The following is a 16,257-nucleotide window of genomic DNA, read 5'->3' as shown; positions in this document are numbered from 1 at the left end:
TTTCTTCCTCTGCAACTTTTCCGTTCCAATTCACTATGTAAAACTACTTTTATCTTTGTATTTTTAAATATAAACTTACTATATTTTTATCCTATCCTGCTGGTGATTTTGCAACACTAAATGAAATTTATCAACAGTTAGAAACAGTACTACAGCATTATTTAAAAGATCAAAAAAATTACAAGAAGCTTATAAAGAAAAAGTAGGCAAATACAGTAGGTTATTGTCAGGCACAACCATATATGAAGGTTCACTGATTTATTGCTAAAAGCCTATGCACAGAGATAGTCTCAACTAATGGTCAGCACTTGGCTAGTTAGATAATAATAATAATAATAATATTAATAATAATAATAATATTATTAATAATAATAATATTAATAATAATATTAATAATAATAATAATAATAATAATAATAATAATAATAATTTTATTTCTATACCGCCCTTGTCCCGAAGGACTCAGGGCGGTGTACAGCCTATTTAAAAACACAGAAACAAAACAACAGTTAAAATTTAAAATCATTAAATAATTAGGCTCCAATTAAAATCCCAGAAATTTAAAATACCCCAATTTAAAACGTTATGTTAATAGCCCGGCCTGGCGGAACAACAGGGTCTTCAGAGCGCAGCGAAACACCTGGAGGTCGGAGATCTTACGTATTTCCGTATTAAGCATCAATGGCAATCAAGTGGGTTGTATTCAGGGGTGAAATCCAAAATTTTTCCCTACCGATTCGGTGGGCATGGCTTGGTGGGCGTGGCAGGGGAAGGATATTGCAAAATCTCCATTCCCATCCCACTCCAGGGGAAGGATACTGCAAAATCTCCATTCCCACCCCACTCTGGGGTGAGCCAGAGGTGGTATTTGCCAGTTCTCCGAACTAGTCAAAATTTCCGCTACCAGTTCTCCAGAACCCGTTAGAACCTGCTGGATTTCACCCCTGGCTGGATTTAGTTCACTTGTGGCTACATAAGGATGCCAAACTGATAGGGTAACAGAAAATGTACTCTAGAAATAGTGTATATGAAAGTCCAATTCAACTTAAAATTTTAACTGATAATAGAGTTTTGAGTCCAGCCTTGCCTGAAATAATTCAATTTTGTCATTAAGTAAAAACTAAGAAAAAGAAAATAAACAACATGCGGACATAGAAAATATTTGCAGAACTGGAATAATATTTACCTTAATGATATAATATAGTCAGGATAATAGTTACTTTTGTACTGAAACCAAGACCTTGAGTCATCTTCTGCCACAATACTGTCTTCAGTTATTGAGAAGAGACCAAATGAAGCAAATCGTCTTACTGATATTTGCTGAAGGTTGGCATTCTCCAAGGACTTTTGCTTCAAAACCTATAATGAAACACATCATGACTCAAACTAAGGAAGCTGCAACAAAATAACGATTGTCCAGGTTTTAATAAACATACGGTAAAAAAACATACGGTAAAAAAAAAACCCAGTTAACATTAGTTTTAAAATGTGTTGAACTGTTTGTTAAAGAGAGAATAATTGGGTTTTCCAGAATCTGAATCATTTGCCATTTCTTTTGAAGAGCAATGTGATGCTTGCTTTGTTAGACAATGTCTTTCATGGTCTATTTGAAACATACAGTACATACTGGTAACAGAATAACAGTTAAAAGAGATCTTGGAGGTCTTCTGGTCCAACCCCCTGCTCAAACAGAAAACCCTTTACCCATGATGGCAAACCTATGGCATGCATGCCACAGGTGGTGCACAGCACCCTCTCTGTGGGCACACGAGCCATCACCCCAGTTTAGCTCCGCCGCACATGCGCGTGCACCTCCTGCCAGCTAGGTGGTCGTTGGGTCTCTGCCGCGCATGTGTGGGAGGCGGGGCACATACAGGGGCAGCATGCACAGGGGCAGGCCTGTGCGGGGATGTATGCGCATGTGTGGGGGTGGGGCGTGTGTGCATATGCAGGGGGCAGGTGCATGTGGGGCAGCGTGCGCATGTGCGGGGGGCTCGTGAGGGGGCACACACGCCTCCACAGGGGTGGGGGTGTGCGGGGAGCGTGCATGGGGGGCATGCATGCATTACATTTTGGTGGTTCACATGCACATGTGTGCATTCGTGCATGCATGCTTTGGGCACTCGGTCCAGAAAAGGTTAGCCATCACTGCCATTTCAGAGAAACAGTTGTCCAATCTCTTCTAGAGCTATTTACAACTTATATTTCATACAACATTCTACAAGTGAGTGCTGCTCCATATATTTTGGCTTGCCTTACAACAGGGAGCAACATCTGGGAAGAAGGAAGGAAAGCACCAGTTTGGTGAATGGTTAAGGTGCTGGCCTAGAAACCAAGAAACTTAGTTTTACTTCTATCTTAGGTATGAAAGCCAGCTATGTGTGATTTTGGCTAGTCATTTTCTCTCGGTCCAACCTACCACACAGAGTTGTTGTCCAATAGATTTGCACCCTTGAGCTACTTATAAAAGGAATAAAAACAGGATGAAAAAAATTCTAAACAAATACAGGATGAGAATCAGCTATTATACTGACCAGTATTTGCTTCATGGAACAGGTACACAAACATACAAAATACCTTTCCATTCTTTGCACATAATAGCACAAAACACTATTGCACAAAACACGATTGTGTATTGCATTATAATTATATATTATTATTATGTTTGTCACACAATCAAACAAATTTTTAGACTGGATTTGGTATTTTTAATCCATTTTATCAAGTCTTCCCCTAGGAACTGAAATCAGCAGGTATTACAGGTATTGTCCTAGGATGTAAGGCTGTTCCAAGTAAAGCTGCCTTTTGCAATTGACTGATGGTGATTTTGTCAATGCCCAAGGTGTTCAAGCGGTGCTCCAGATGTTTTGGAAATGCACCCAAGGCATCTATTACTATTGCTACTACCTTTGCTTTCTTTTGCCACAGGTCATTCTATTATTGCTAGTATCATTTCAAACTGCAAAGTTAAGCCCTTTCATTCTCAAAAGCAGGTGTGATAGCATAGCAAGTTTCAGAGCAGGGAATCCCCTGACACAGAATCGCCATTCAGGCCTAAAGCAGAGCTGGTCCAATTCACCTGTCAGTCAGACCCATTTCCCTTGGGGCTTATCAAATATATTATATTTGATATATTATATATTATATATTATATATTATATATTATATATTATATATTATATATTATATATTATATAGATAGATAGGTCTGTCTGTCTGTCTGTCTGTCTGTCTGTCTGTCTGTCTATCTATCTATCTATCTATCTATCTATCTATCTATCTATCTATCTATCTATCTATCTATCTATCTATTTGATAAGCCCTGAGGGAAATGGGTCTGAGATATATATATATCTCGTCGCTTCTGCCCATTTTGCCCTTGCAGCCAGTTTATTAGTTTTGCAAGAAAGCCGTTGGGGGCGTCATTCGAGATCAGCTTTACCGCCTCATCAGTGAAACAGAGGCAGCAAATAACTTATATTCAAAGGAAGCGAAGCGAAATCATCGCCCATCTGCAATGCTAGAGAAATGGCAGGGGATGCGATAGGGTTCCCGGGGGGCGGGGGGGGCTGGGGAGAAAGAAGCGGCCGTTGACTTTTCGTACCTGTCTGAGAAGCGTCCAGCGGGCTTTGGCGGTTGCCTGCTTGCTCCTTTTCCCGGCGTCTCCCTCTTGGTTTTCCGCCTGAGCCCTGTCAGCTGGAGCAGGAGAAGCGCTCGGGGAGGATTCTGCAGCCATGCTAATGCCAGCTCTCCCTTCTTTCTCGGCTCTAAACTCAAACTTGAACGAGCGCGCCAAAAAAAATAAATAAATCGTGAAATGAACCGGGCGGGGGAGTCCAGAAAGAATAACCCTAAATTTACTCGGGGGACCGGTCGCCTCCCCAGAAAGTAGCGACCGAGGCACAAGAAACAGCCCTCGGGACTGGGAAGCTTTTGCCCGAACCTTATTCAGCAAGAGTTGCTAAAAACCTCCCATTTAGCAATTAGGAGCATGAGAAGAGGACGGAATCATCTTTGATGCGGGCAAGGAAGCGGACGTTTGACAGTAGCACGGCTACGGAGAAAGAATGCAGTTAGTGAAGGATTATTTCTTGCTAAACTCGTCTCTTTTATTGCCACGGTAGTGGAAAGCATCGCCCGGTTTTTAACATAACTTTTTTTTTAACGTTAAAAAAAAAAAAAAAAGAACAACGCCATTCAGACTTCGGTCTCGAATCAGGGGCGGTGTTTCAGTGCCCCAGACCAAAATGGAGATTTCGCATTTTATTTGCGGGCACAGAAAATCGCCATGTTGATAAAGGGCAAAGCGAAGACTCCGGAAAACCGCCGCCTTCTGCCATCTTGGTTGTGGGCAAGCATTGCAGTGTACGCAGACGAAGGTTTCAGTCGCCGGTTTAACAAGTCATCGCCGTTCGCCTTTTCTGTTACTGTTTGTCTATGGTCAGTAGTAAATTGGCTCTCGCGGTCCCTGAGGTTCATGTTTCATTCTGGATTGTTAAATTCCTCCTTACGGAGTGATTAAAAGGTAAAAAGGTTGCTCGTAATATTCCTGTTGATTTGATTAATATATTCCAGTGACTGGAGATAACTGCTACCCTGCTTTAAAACAGTTCGGATCGAGAAATCAAGCCAAAAGATGGCTCGGTTTCCCTCGTTATCTATGAATTAAAATGTTGTGATAAAGCACAAAATGATAACTTCAGTTGTAAAGGCAAAAAAAAGTTGAGACTAAGTATGCAATTCTAAAGTGCTGTACTGCACAATGAAGTGCTGTGTGTTAGAGTCCACTGAATTCCTCTAGGCTTAAAACTTTGAGTAAGCATTTCAGTGCCTAGGTTATTAGCTGGGCCATTGCCTGCTATTTTATGAAATGCCTTTTTCCTTGAGGCTCTAACTAAATCCTCGATTCCAATATATTATCGATTTTATAGAATGGAAAGGCATTTATTTGAAGTTTGTTGGATCAGTACTTATTTATACACACATGTACCAAGAGCCCCCCCATCACAACCAGTTTTGTGCAATGCATCCTTGCCTAGAAAGCAGGAGATAGTGAGCTCTAGTCCTGCCTTAGGCATGAGGGCTGGCTGTGTGATTTGGGGCCAGTCATTCTCTCATAGCCTAACTGGTGCAAAACATGGTGGTGCAGCCAGTTCTTGGGGTCTCTAGGTGGCCCATGTTACACTGCTGTTCTGTTCTGCGAGCTGCACTTGCAGGTGGTTTGCTTCTGAGTACAATTCAGGATGTTGGTTATCACTTTTAAATCCCTTCACGGCATGGGCCAAGCTATCTGAGCAACCATCACACCCAATGGGATTGTCCCGCCCCCTCATGTCAGCAAACAGGACATGCTATGAACCCCATCAGTCAAGGAATTTCAGCTGGTGCATCCAGGAGAGGAGCCTTTTCTTCTGTGGCTCCTGCCCTGAGATCTGAATTTCCATAAAAGCCTGAAGATCTGGCTCTGCCAGTTGACATGGGACCCCAATGAGGATGCATCACGCTGGAGATGGTTGACGGATTAAGATAAGACCCCACCTCTCCCCGTTTTCATTCTTCCTCCCCATCTTTTTAATTGTAAATTATTGTTATTATTCAGAGTATTTATTGCTTCAATGTTTTGTTGGCTTTTAATAAGCAACCCAGAATTAGTTCTAGATGAGATGGGTGGCAAACAAGTCAAATAAATTAAAAAATAAAATCATACATACATACATACATATCTGTGTATGTATGTATAATGTATATGTTTATGCACATGAACCTTTACATTGATTATTATCCCTCTGATTGACTATTTATCTACACATTTTGTCACAGCTGAAGATGTTCCAGTAACAGTGGTCGGGAACATTAATGCATAACAGTGCATTAAAGTATGACATCCTCAGCCCATCTCCAACCCAATGCAGAAACAGGTTCTACTCAATTTTCCATGCTGTATTTCAGAAGTGAATTGTTGCAACAATTGTGTCGAGTGGTCCATGTGGCACAAATCAAGGTAAGACTTGAAGTGAGGTCTTACACTGCTACTATTGGCCACCTGGTGGCTATTGCAAACATAAACCTGGTCAATGCTTGTTAAATTTCAGGGCCATTCACATTTTGGCAATCCGAGAATCATAGAGAAAGTGGATGTCTTAGACCTCTTCTCACACCCTCACACTTTGCTCACCTGTTGATTTGGGATGATGGCAGGTATTTCCTATCGTTATTATATACTTTCCTATCAGCCTTGAAAGTTAATCCCAACAAGAAGCAAATCTAGAAGGTACTACCTCTATCTTTATCGTAAGAGTAAATTAACAGAATCTTGCAAGTCTGAAATGCAGACCTTCTGTCCCTCATTTTTACTCTCCTGAAAAACAGTGTGTCGTTTCTAAGATGCTTTCACCACCCCACCTCTTTTGTATTCAAATCACATTAGATTGTTGTCATGGCTGTGGCTCTTCCTCCTGTCTTCCAAGGTCTTTCCCACATACCATTATACTTCTATGAGGGAGTGCCTCACTTGGTGTCCTCCTCTTAATCCTGGTGTGTGTGAGAGATAGGGATTCAACACTCCATGCTATATTTCTGGTAATCAATTTTTTAAAATAAACTATTTAACTATTTTTTAAAGAAACTATTTTTTAAATAAATAGTTTCTATAATATAATCCCATGGACAGGTAGTATAGCCTTTCCTCAAGAGACAGACTAATATCACAAATGTTAAACAAAAAGAGAGCAGCCAGAAACAGCAGAAGATGACAAGTCTGATCTAAGACTTCCTCCCTGTACTAAGATATGTAGGGTTGAATGAAGAGAAAAACAGAAAATCTGCACTGCTCCTTCCAAGATGAGCGTTCTCACCGGTGACTGCTTTCATCTGCTGGGGCTCTATTTTAGAGCCATCACTAGAAAGCAATCCTTCATTGAGAACAACCACTCCATTTACCAGACCTGTGTCTATTGTGCCCTGAACTATTATCTGAAAAAATTCTGTGCTTTTGGACCCAGACCAGCTGATAACTTACAATGATTCTATTTCTGTACTGTGTCCTGACAGTGCTTCTGCTTGCTGCTCTGCACTTTGCTTACTGGGATCTTGTCTGTAACTTTTTAAGGGATTTAGTGCTACTGAAGACTGTGGGGGTATATTTCTTAAAATATAACCATCCAGCCACTGCTATAATTGGTCAACCAAAGTAAAGCCTTGTGTTGTATTCCTTAGTGTGTGTGTGTGTATGTCAGGCGTGGAACAGGACAGCAAAATTTTTCACAAACATTTAAAAAGGTGTGGGTCTTCAAAAACATGTTGATTTTTTTTATACCCCTACCCCCAGGTGAATGCCTCTTACCTTAGGGATTCCATGATTGCCATTTAATGTTCACCATATCTGAGCCAAAAGTGGATCCTGTTCTAGTACAAGAAAGATCTAACAAAAGTATGTAAATACTTTTTTACATACAAAGATAGATAGTAAAGGTATGTAAAACTGAACTGCAGATCTCAATTGGAAAAACAAGAAACAAGAATCAAAAGCTGGAAATATGGTTGTGGACATTTTAATAATCAGATTAAAGATAGAGGAATGAGTATATGTGTTGTGAATATTATAAAACGGATATTATTGTAACAATTATATAAAGTTAAATAATTGATATAAAGAATCAGTCTAGCCATTGATGACCTGCAGCATTTTTTCTCAGTGGTACAACTGTTAGATTACACTATTGGAAGTATTGGACCAGTTAATCCCTTGAACCTATTAGGTTCCTGTAACAAATAAAGCACTTGGCATTTACTCCTTAAATTCTTGGTATAAGTCTTCTGCCACCCTTAAGGAGATTCAATAAAATTATATTGGGTTCTTTTGTTGTGAAATAGTGACCTATCTTTTAACAAATGGAATGAAGAGCCAACTTGATGCAGTGGTTAAAGGCTAGAAACCAGGAATCTGAGTTCTAGTCCTGCCTTAAGCTCAAAACTAGCTGTGTGTCCTTGAGCCAGTCATTTTCTCAGCCCTAGAAAAGACGTAATGGCTATTTTGCCAAGAAAACTGCAGGGATTTCTCTAGGTAATCACTAAGAATAAGCACTGACTTGGACCTAACAACATCTTTTGAAAATATTAAGTATTCTTTTAGTGGTTTTTTTTCTGCGAGTATTGTTTTTAGAAACTAGTAAGGTTAAAAAGTCTCAGCTTTGTTTATAATTTCTCTTCCAAAAAGAAATTATAATTTCTTTTTTCTCCTCCAGGTCTGAACCAGTAGAATTGAAGACTGTATTCATTTGAAAGTGAAACATCTATTGGCTGCAACTAGTTTACTTGGATTTGCTATTACTTTGGATTCTAACAGTTCTCAAAATAAGAATGAAGAATCAAGCAAGATGAATATTTTGTCATCATGTATTCAGGCATTAAATATTTTCCTTCTTTTTTGAAAGGCAGTATTGGTCACCTCATGAACTGCTTTAAATGTTCATCCACTTCATCTGTAAGATTTTGTAGTCAAACAAAGCAACAAGTATTTTTCTTTACAACATGTTTTAGAAATATATGCATTGTTCCTTATTCCCAGGGAAGCATTCAGTCATGGAGGTTTTTTGCCAGCAAGGTAAGCTATTTGAATAAATCATTCAGGCCAATAAATCTTGGCCCTTACACAATAAAAACTGCCTTTTTTCTTGTGTCAGTGACTCACTAAAATTGTTAAGGCAGAAAATACATTTTCAAAGATCATGATACTTACTTTTTGGGCTTCTGTTCTGGATTCACGGTGGCACAGTGGTTAGACTGTCGTTAGACTTTTACTGTGGTTAGATTTCTACTGACTGCTGGCTGTCTGCAGTTTGGCAGTTCAAATCTCACCTGGCTCAATTAAGTTTGACTCAGCCTTCCATTTTTCTGAAGTTGGGGGCAATATGCTGACTCTGTAAACCACTTAGAGAAGGCTGTAAAGCACTGTAAAGTGGTATATAAGTTCTAAGTGCTATTGCTGTTGCTGTTCAATTGTAATTGGACAGTGAGATGGACAACATAGAAATTTAAAAAATAAATTATAATTGGGTTCTGCTATTTTTTTAAAAAAATGTTTATTCACTGGAAATCCAGTGACAGACTACAGTCCAATAAAATAAAGATATTCTTCATTTCTGCCAAAGACAATTTCTAAATCCTGTAATCAGACATTTAATTCAATTTTGTGTTGATAGAATGAAAATGTTGAATTAAGAACTGAGGGACTGTCAAAAGGGATCTCTAAAGTTTCCATCTTCTATATAGTTTATAGAAATAAAAAGCACGGAATTAAGTGGGACTTATCCAATTAAAATTTATATTAGATCAGGAAGAGACTGATAATGGGAACTAGGAGGATGAATGTGTGTTGGACATGTTCACCACCTTAAATTATTTGTAACAATAATAAAGGTGAGATACAAACAAATAAATACAGTAGCATTGCTAATGCTAAATAATTGTTTAACATTGCTAAGATCTTTTCAACTATGTAGTTGTTTATATAATTTTTTCCCAATAATTTCCTTATATTTTTAATTTACAAATTATTATGTTTTCAAATATAGATAGATTAGGTCTTACCATTTGGCAGTGTATCAGAATAATAGAAGAACAGATAAGCCTCTTGGACCAAATTGAATTTGCAGATTATAACATTATGTATTACTAGCTTGTGCAAATGATATAATCATCCACATTGCATTTACTTTACCTTCAATCCAATTGATTGGTCCTTGAATTTGTATACAAGTATTAAAACATTATAAATTGTCCATAGATCAAAGGTTCCACATCATTCTTAATGGACAGAGTGCCTTGCCATGAGCAAATAAATTGAGTACCTATTTAGCTCTCATATTGTGAGGTTATCTGTGTGGAAAAATGGAGAAAGTCTTTAATTTTAGAAACAAATTAAACATTGACTTTGCTAATACAATTCATGTTCACATTTTTGCATTATCAATAGCAGCCAGTGGTAGCTCTGGACAGCGTTGAGATCATAGGAAGAGAAGGATTAATTCTTTCAGAATTAAGAAGGGGTAGAATACCTCTCCAAGTCTGCTATTTGCAATTCAAAGGAAGTAGTAGTATTACTGATAAAGAAGACTCATTCAATTTAAAAAATATTCCCATAGCTTTCCAACATATTTCGTTATTAACTTAATTTCCTGAAATAGGCTATACAAAATTATTAAGGGTATCTTAGTTGGTTTATAATTTCAGATTGTATACGGTAAAATAAATCCTGCTTATTAACATTTAGCATTTCATATCTTTTCCTAGGATCTTCTGAAAGGAGAGCAAAAGAACTGGCGGGTTTGTTCAGCAAACTACATAGATTTGAGAGAGAGAATTAAACAAAAATTGGAAAAACACTATGACAGTCATTCATCAGGTTTAAATAGCCTGATGGTAAGTATTATAAAAGTTGCTAGCTTGCTTATGAGGCTGATTCAAATAATATTTCAAAAATTATTTAAAGAGATGTCTCTATGATAACACTTGTCTTGTTACTGTCCGCATATACATAGCTCATTTATGTGCATTACTTCCATATTATCCCCACCATACAACTATAATGTATTATTATTAACCCAATTCTACACATTGAGAGACTGAAGGAGAATAATTTTCATTGGTCTATTTACTGAATACATTGGAAAAATGAAATTGAGATTTCTTCAAGCCAGGATTTAAAACCAATGTGACAAAGGTTTTTCCATCAAAATAAAACAATTTTGTGATATGTCCATCATGATCATTCCAGAATTTAAATATCCATTTACATTTATTGAAGTTAATGGTTTGCATTTCACTAGGAGAGGGGTGGTTGTTGTTTTTTTTTTTTTTTTTGCCTATTTGGTTTTTAAGACATTTCATGATTATACTGTACATTTGTATTCCATTTGTTTCTGCCAAGTTCTGAATATTTTTCTAAACACCTACTGCCTGCATAGGAGAGCAAATGTGATACTTATTGGTTGACTCTGAGCCAGTTTTGTGCTCTCAACACAATCTTTTTTATATGATTGTTCTTGTAGGGAATAATGGGAGGAGGGACCATGAGTCATTACCTAGAGTTTCTGAATGAACAAGTTATAAATCTAATAAATAACATGGAAGCTTACATTATATTTCTGTATGAAGGGATCTCAAGAGTTAACTATACCAAGAATATAGAAACATTTGTAAACAACTTTGGATGATCTTGAAAAATAAACCAGAGTCAGATGTACTCATACCCTGGGTGTGTTGCATAACTGATAAGTAAAAACAAACTCCAGAAGGCAATGGTAAACAACTTTCATATTTTTGCCAAGGATGTGTCCATGGTATTGTTAGGAATCAAGCTTAGCTTAATCAAAATAATATATATTCATGATCTTGAACTTTATCTCACTCGCTAATAACTGAAAAGTATATGTATAAATATGCAGCTAGATATATGTATTAGTTCCTATAGTAAAACAAATGTTTTAAATGGGAAAAATACTATATTCCAGCGCCAGGGTTCATCCACTGACAAGGATAAGAGAAGCAAATGAAATACATTTGATAGCTGGATACAAATCAAACAAATAATGGTCATGGTATATATGTTTCGGTGGGTACAAAGCAGGGGTGAAATTCAGCCGGTTCTATCCGGCCCGGGTGAACCAGTAGCGGCAGCTGTAGGAGGCTCTGCCCACCCACACAGACGTCATGACGTCGTTTTTTTTGTGACGATTTTAAGCCTCTGTGCATGCGCAGAAGGCTTTGCGCATGTGCAGACGATGGCAAGTGAAGCGAGTGCATGCAGGGCGTACACAGATTTGCAAACCAGTAGGGAAGGTAAGTGAATTTCATCCCTGGTACAAAGTAAGGTGATGCCTGTGTACATCTATGTATGCCTTAAGTCAAGGTGCCTGTGATAATAGATAACAGAGTGGGTTTGATTAACACTTTGCAACTATAATCCTTGCTTACCAACCACTCCTTCAGTGATCAATTGAAGTTACTGTAGCCTTCAGTCTTCAGAGTTGTGGCCATAGCAGTGACCCAGTGATCTTAATCAACTACTGCACATTTGTGACAATCACAGTGTCCTACAGTGATGTGATCATCATTTGTGAACTTTACAACTAGCTTCCAACAAGCAAAGTCAATGAAAATTGCCACTGTCATATGATGTTGCACTTAACAACCACAGGCATATGATATGGCACCATCACATGACATTTAACTTTAGGATCACATCATTTAGTGATGAAATTGCCTGTGCCAATTGCAATCAGTTGGGGACTATCTGTATTAACATAAAGATTACTACTGAATTGAGGGAGATGAAAAAGCTATTGACTGAGATGTGATGATGGTGGAATAAACATCAAATGTTTAGAATGGTATAAACTGGTTTTTCCCAACTTTGGCTTCTTTGAGATGGGTGGATTTCAACTTACATAATGCTGATGGGGGAATTCTGGGAGTTGAGGTCCACCCATCTCAAAGTGGTCAAGATTGAGAACCACTGGTATAAACTAAGACTGTTTCATTGAGTTAGATCTTTACAGAAGCTTTCTTCAAATCATATGAGGAAAGGTTAAGGGAACTAGGTATATGTAGCCTAACGAAGAGAGGAATTAAGGGTGACATGATAGCTTGCGATACATGAAGGACTGTCACAAAGAAGTGGGGGTCGATTTATTTTCCAAAACTCCTGAAGATAGGATAAGAAGCGATGAGTTGAAGCTCACTAAAGAGACGTGCAACCTGGAACTAAAGAGAAACTTAGTGACAACGAGAACAATTAACCAATGGAATAAGTCTTCCCCACCACCACCACCAGAATTGTGGGTGTGCCTTCGCTGGAAGTTTTCAAGAAAGTATTGGACAACCAATTGTCAGGGATGATATAAGATCTCCTGCCATGGACAGGTGGTTGGACTAGAAGACCTCCAAGGTCCTTTCCAGCCCATGATTCTATGATTCTAATACTGCATTTACCAGAATACTCGCTTGGCAGTAATTGAGGATTCTGAGACTTGTAATCCTAGTACATCTGGAAGACAGTTTGGAGAGAAATGCTAAATCTTACAGTGTTTATCTTACATGAGGAATATGAAGGAGCATATTTTTCTTCTAATTATATAGAAATTCCATGGACCTCAAAAAAGTTCAGTTTATTGTACAGGAATTTGGTAAAATATAATTACAGATAATGACATAATTCTAAATCCCTTGTAATCCATCTTTATGTTAATGTTAAACAGATTAAGTTTGGAGACTATATTTACTTTGAAGAAAATGGCTGCATATTTCGTTCAAAGCTAGGAGAAGTAGGTATGATTATTATATTACTAAATTTAATTTTTTTTAGTCGCATATATAGCTTTAATAAATTAAAAGAAACTTTCAATAAGGTCTTACGAAAACAGTGTGTTACATTAGGCAGGAAAAGGTATATGTTATTCTCAGCAAAATTGGTTAGGACCACAACCAGTCAGAGAGAAGCTTGAGCAGGAGGCCACATATCTTAGGTCTCATACTACAAGATGTATGACCTTGCATTTTGGTGTAAGATATTTTTATTTTAAAATTATGTTTCATTCGGAATGTATGTAAGTAGCTTGAGCCTTTGTGGATTTCAGAGAGGATAGTTGGATACTTAAACCAATTCCATTAACTCCAGGAATCAAACTCCATTCACAAGAGAATATTTTTAAGCGATAAATTTCATTCAAAGTAGTTTTTTAAAAGTAAACATACAATAAAGTAATTATGTCTTCTAGGTTTGTAATTTTATTTAGCAATTTGGAAATTGTGCAGCACATAAACTATAGAACAATACTTTGCAACTGTAAGATGTGTGCACTTCCAACTCCCAGAATTCCTAAGCCAGCCAGTCATAAACATATACCATACACATACATACCTATGGCCATTTTAGTCGCCATTTTATTTTTTAAAAATAAAGAGCATGAGAAAATGTACTTAAAATAACTAATTTTGTGGTATCTTTTTAAAAGATATATTGACTTTGCCAATATATTTGGAAGTGATTAGGGAGTAAAATACATTCAAAAACAGTTTCTTTGTTTTCATTTTTTGCACAAAATTTAAAGTAGAATTTTTGAAATAAAAAGTATAAGACCACAGTCTTGCCCATTTCACTGTGATTAAGGTATGCCATCTATCCATCAATCAGTTGATTAATGGAGAAAATCGCTGTGATTGCTAAGAATCAATACCATCTTGGCTCAATCAATCAATCCACATCGATTAAAGCAGTGACAAACTAGTCATAAATTCATACCATTGAATTTGAGTAACTTTAGCACAATCAAGGTCTGTATATACAAACTAATCCCAAAACATTACATTTATAAACACATTCAATGGTATAGCAGAACAATTGATGATTTCTTTGCACTAATTCTCCTATTTTAACATGACTGTTTTGTGTGTTGTAGATGAAGAGAACTACGAAGCATTACTTAGCACAGAAACTCTACCCTTTGAAAATTCTTTTATCCAGCAAATCCGCATTTCTCCAGATCACGGATATATGGCTACTGGAATTAAAAGTGCCGACTCTGAAGAATATGCTTGTATTATTGTGAAACTACATCCAATATCAAAAGTGGAATGTGTTATCCCAAATGCATTTAGCTTTGGTAAGCATTTAGTAAAAAGGGAATGGGCATCCAGGTGAAAGTATCTTAGACACATGGGCAAATAATCATGTGAAAGTGCTGAATCAAGCCTTTCAGAGGAAGTTATTGCCTAAACTCTTCTTGGAGTAGCATTTGTCTTATAGTCTTGCCAAGTGATTTGCATAACTTTTGCATAAATCTCATGTGTTAGACTAATGCAGCCGCCTTAAACCTGGTTCCTTGCATATGTGTAAGTCTGTTACAACATGCTAAATCTACTTGGTTATGGTTTCATAATTTTTAGATTTGCCAAATATTCTGAGATTGGGAGGAGAGTATAAATTAGGGTAAATGGGAAGACAAGTACATTATCCCAATGCAAGTTCCACACTTTTCATATATGTATCTTGATTTCAGAATACTTAAGAGCAGGAGCTTGTGTCACAAAGCTTGTTTCATTATTATCATGAAACACTCAGATATTTCTAAATCTGGATATGTATAATCCTATGTCAAGCAGCCCCCTACTTCACTAGTTTTAATGAATCTTTCCACATAACAAAACCCATATGTGTCGAAATTAAGAGCAGTTGAAATTTCCTTCTTCCAAACAAATTGAAACAAATTAAACTTGCTTAAAATGGCATTTTTTCAAAGGACATAAACCATAACTCTTTTTTTGCTTATTTATATTCTGCCTATCCAGAATTGAAGAAATGATATGTAATATTCTCCAATTTTGTGCCATTAATAACAACTCTGTGAATTGGGTTGGATAGAAATGTAGTAACCTGGCTTTAAATTGAACAAATCTAAAACTAAAATATTAACTAAGAATGTAACTGAGACGCAGAAGAAAGAGATAGAAGGAACTTTGGGTCTACAGGTCGTTCCAAAAATAAAATACTTAGGAATCTGGTTAACCAAAAGGTGTTCATCTCTAAAAGAAGATAATTATATTCCATTAATTAATAAATTAAAACAAGATTTGGATAGATGGAAAAAGATTAAATTGTCACTTATAGGCAAAATTGCGGCAATTAAGATGAACATCCTCCCCAGGATCCTATTTCTATATCAAAATTTACCAGTGAATTTAGAGAAAAAAAATTTTTTAGAATTAAATAAGAACATTAGGGAATTTGTATGGGAGGGGGAAAAACCGAGGATCTCACTTAAAATCTTACAGGAAAAAAGGAATATGGGAGGATTCGGACTCCCGAATTGGGAAACGTATTACAGAGCAGCCAAGTTGATATGGATAAGGGAATGGATCACTTTGGAGAACAAGAGAATCCTAATGTTAGAAGGCCATGACTTACAGAGAGGGTGGCATGCGTATCTATGGGACAAAGATAAGAAAAAGAAAACCTACTTCCACAGACATAAAATTAGGGACTCCCTAATAAAAACCTGGGCGGGGATTAGGCAGAGATATTATACAAAAGTCCCAAAATGGCTCTCCACGGTAGAGGCATTGATTTACCCCAATAGGTGGGGAATGGAGAAACTGTGCAGATACAAAGACATCGTCGACGGAGGGGGAAACCTTAAATCAAATGATGCCCTGAGAGACCAAGGTATAACCCTAGATTGGTGGACCTATCTGCAAATAAAA

The 16,257-nt window shown here is 37.3% G+C and overlaps 2 protein-coding genes across 4 annotated transcripts in view; one reads left to right on the top strand and one right to left on the bottom strand.

The window, feature by feature from the left end:
* CAMKMT (calmodulin-lysine N-methyltransferase) overlaps positions 1–4,218 on the bottom strand; it is a 266,966-nt gene extending 262,748 nt beyond the window's left edge. For both annotated transcript variants that reach the window (XM_034427664.3, XM_034427665.3), the window contains exons 1-2: positions 3,605–4,218; positions 1,187–1,359 (exon numbers count right to left, since the gene is read on the bottom strand). In XM_034427664.3, the coding sequence (XP_034283555.2) occupies positions 1,187–1,359; positions 3,605–3,736 (305 nt within the window). In that variant the 5' untranslated portion in view covers positions 3,737–4,218. The remainder of the gene's footprint in view (positions 1–1,186; positions 1,360–3,604) is intronic.
* Positions 3,611–16,257, top strand: part of PREPL (prolyl endopeptidase like) — a 30,803-nt gene continuing 18,156 nt past the window's right edge. Inside the window, exons 1-7 of one of the 2 annotated variants that reach the window (XM_034427662.3) lie at positions 4,344–4,525; positions 5,821–6,001; positions 6,093–6,198; positions 8,244–8,602; positions 10,291–10,419; positions 13,257–13,326; positions 14,457–14,660. In XM_034427662.3, coding sequence (XP_034283553.2) covers positions 8,393–8,602; positions 10,291–10,419; positions 13,257–13,326; positions 14,457–14,660 — 613 coding nt within the window. In that variant the 5' untranslated portion in view covers positions 4,344–4,525; positions 5,821–6,001; positions 6,093–6,198; positions 8,244–8,392. Of the gene's footprint in view, positions 4,526–5,820; positions 6,002–6,092; positions 6,199–8,243; positions 8,603–10,290; positions 10,420–13,256; positions 13,327–14,456; positions 14,661–16,257 lie in introns of both variants that reach the window. The other variant, XM_034427661.3, reaches the window with a different exon arrangement.

This window comes from Pantherophis guttatus, chromosome 1 (assembly GCF_059756535.1).
Source record: "Pantherophis guttatus breed Tessera chromosome 1, ASM5975653v1, whole genome shotgun sequence".
NCBI classification, from domain to species: Eukaryota; Metazoa; Chordata; class Lepidosauria; order Squamata; family Colubridae; genus Pantherophis; species Pantherophis guttatus.
Note: the sequence above shows the minus strand (reverse complement) of the source record. Positions and strands in the feature narration are given on the sequence as shown.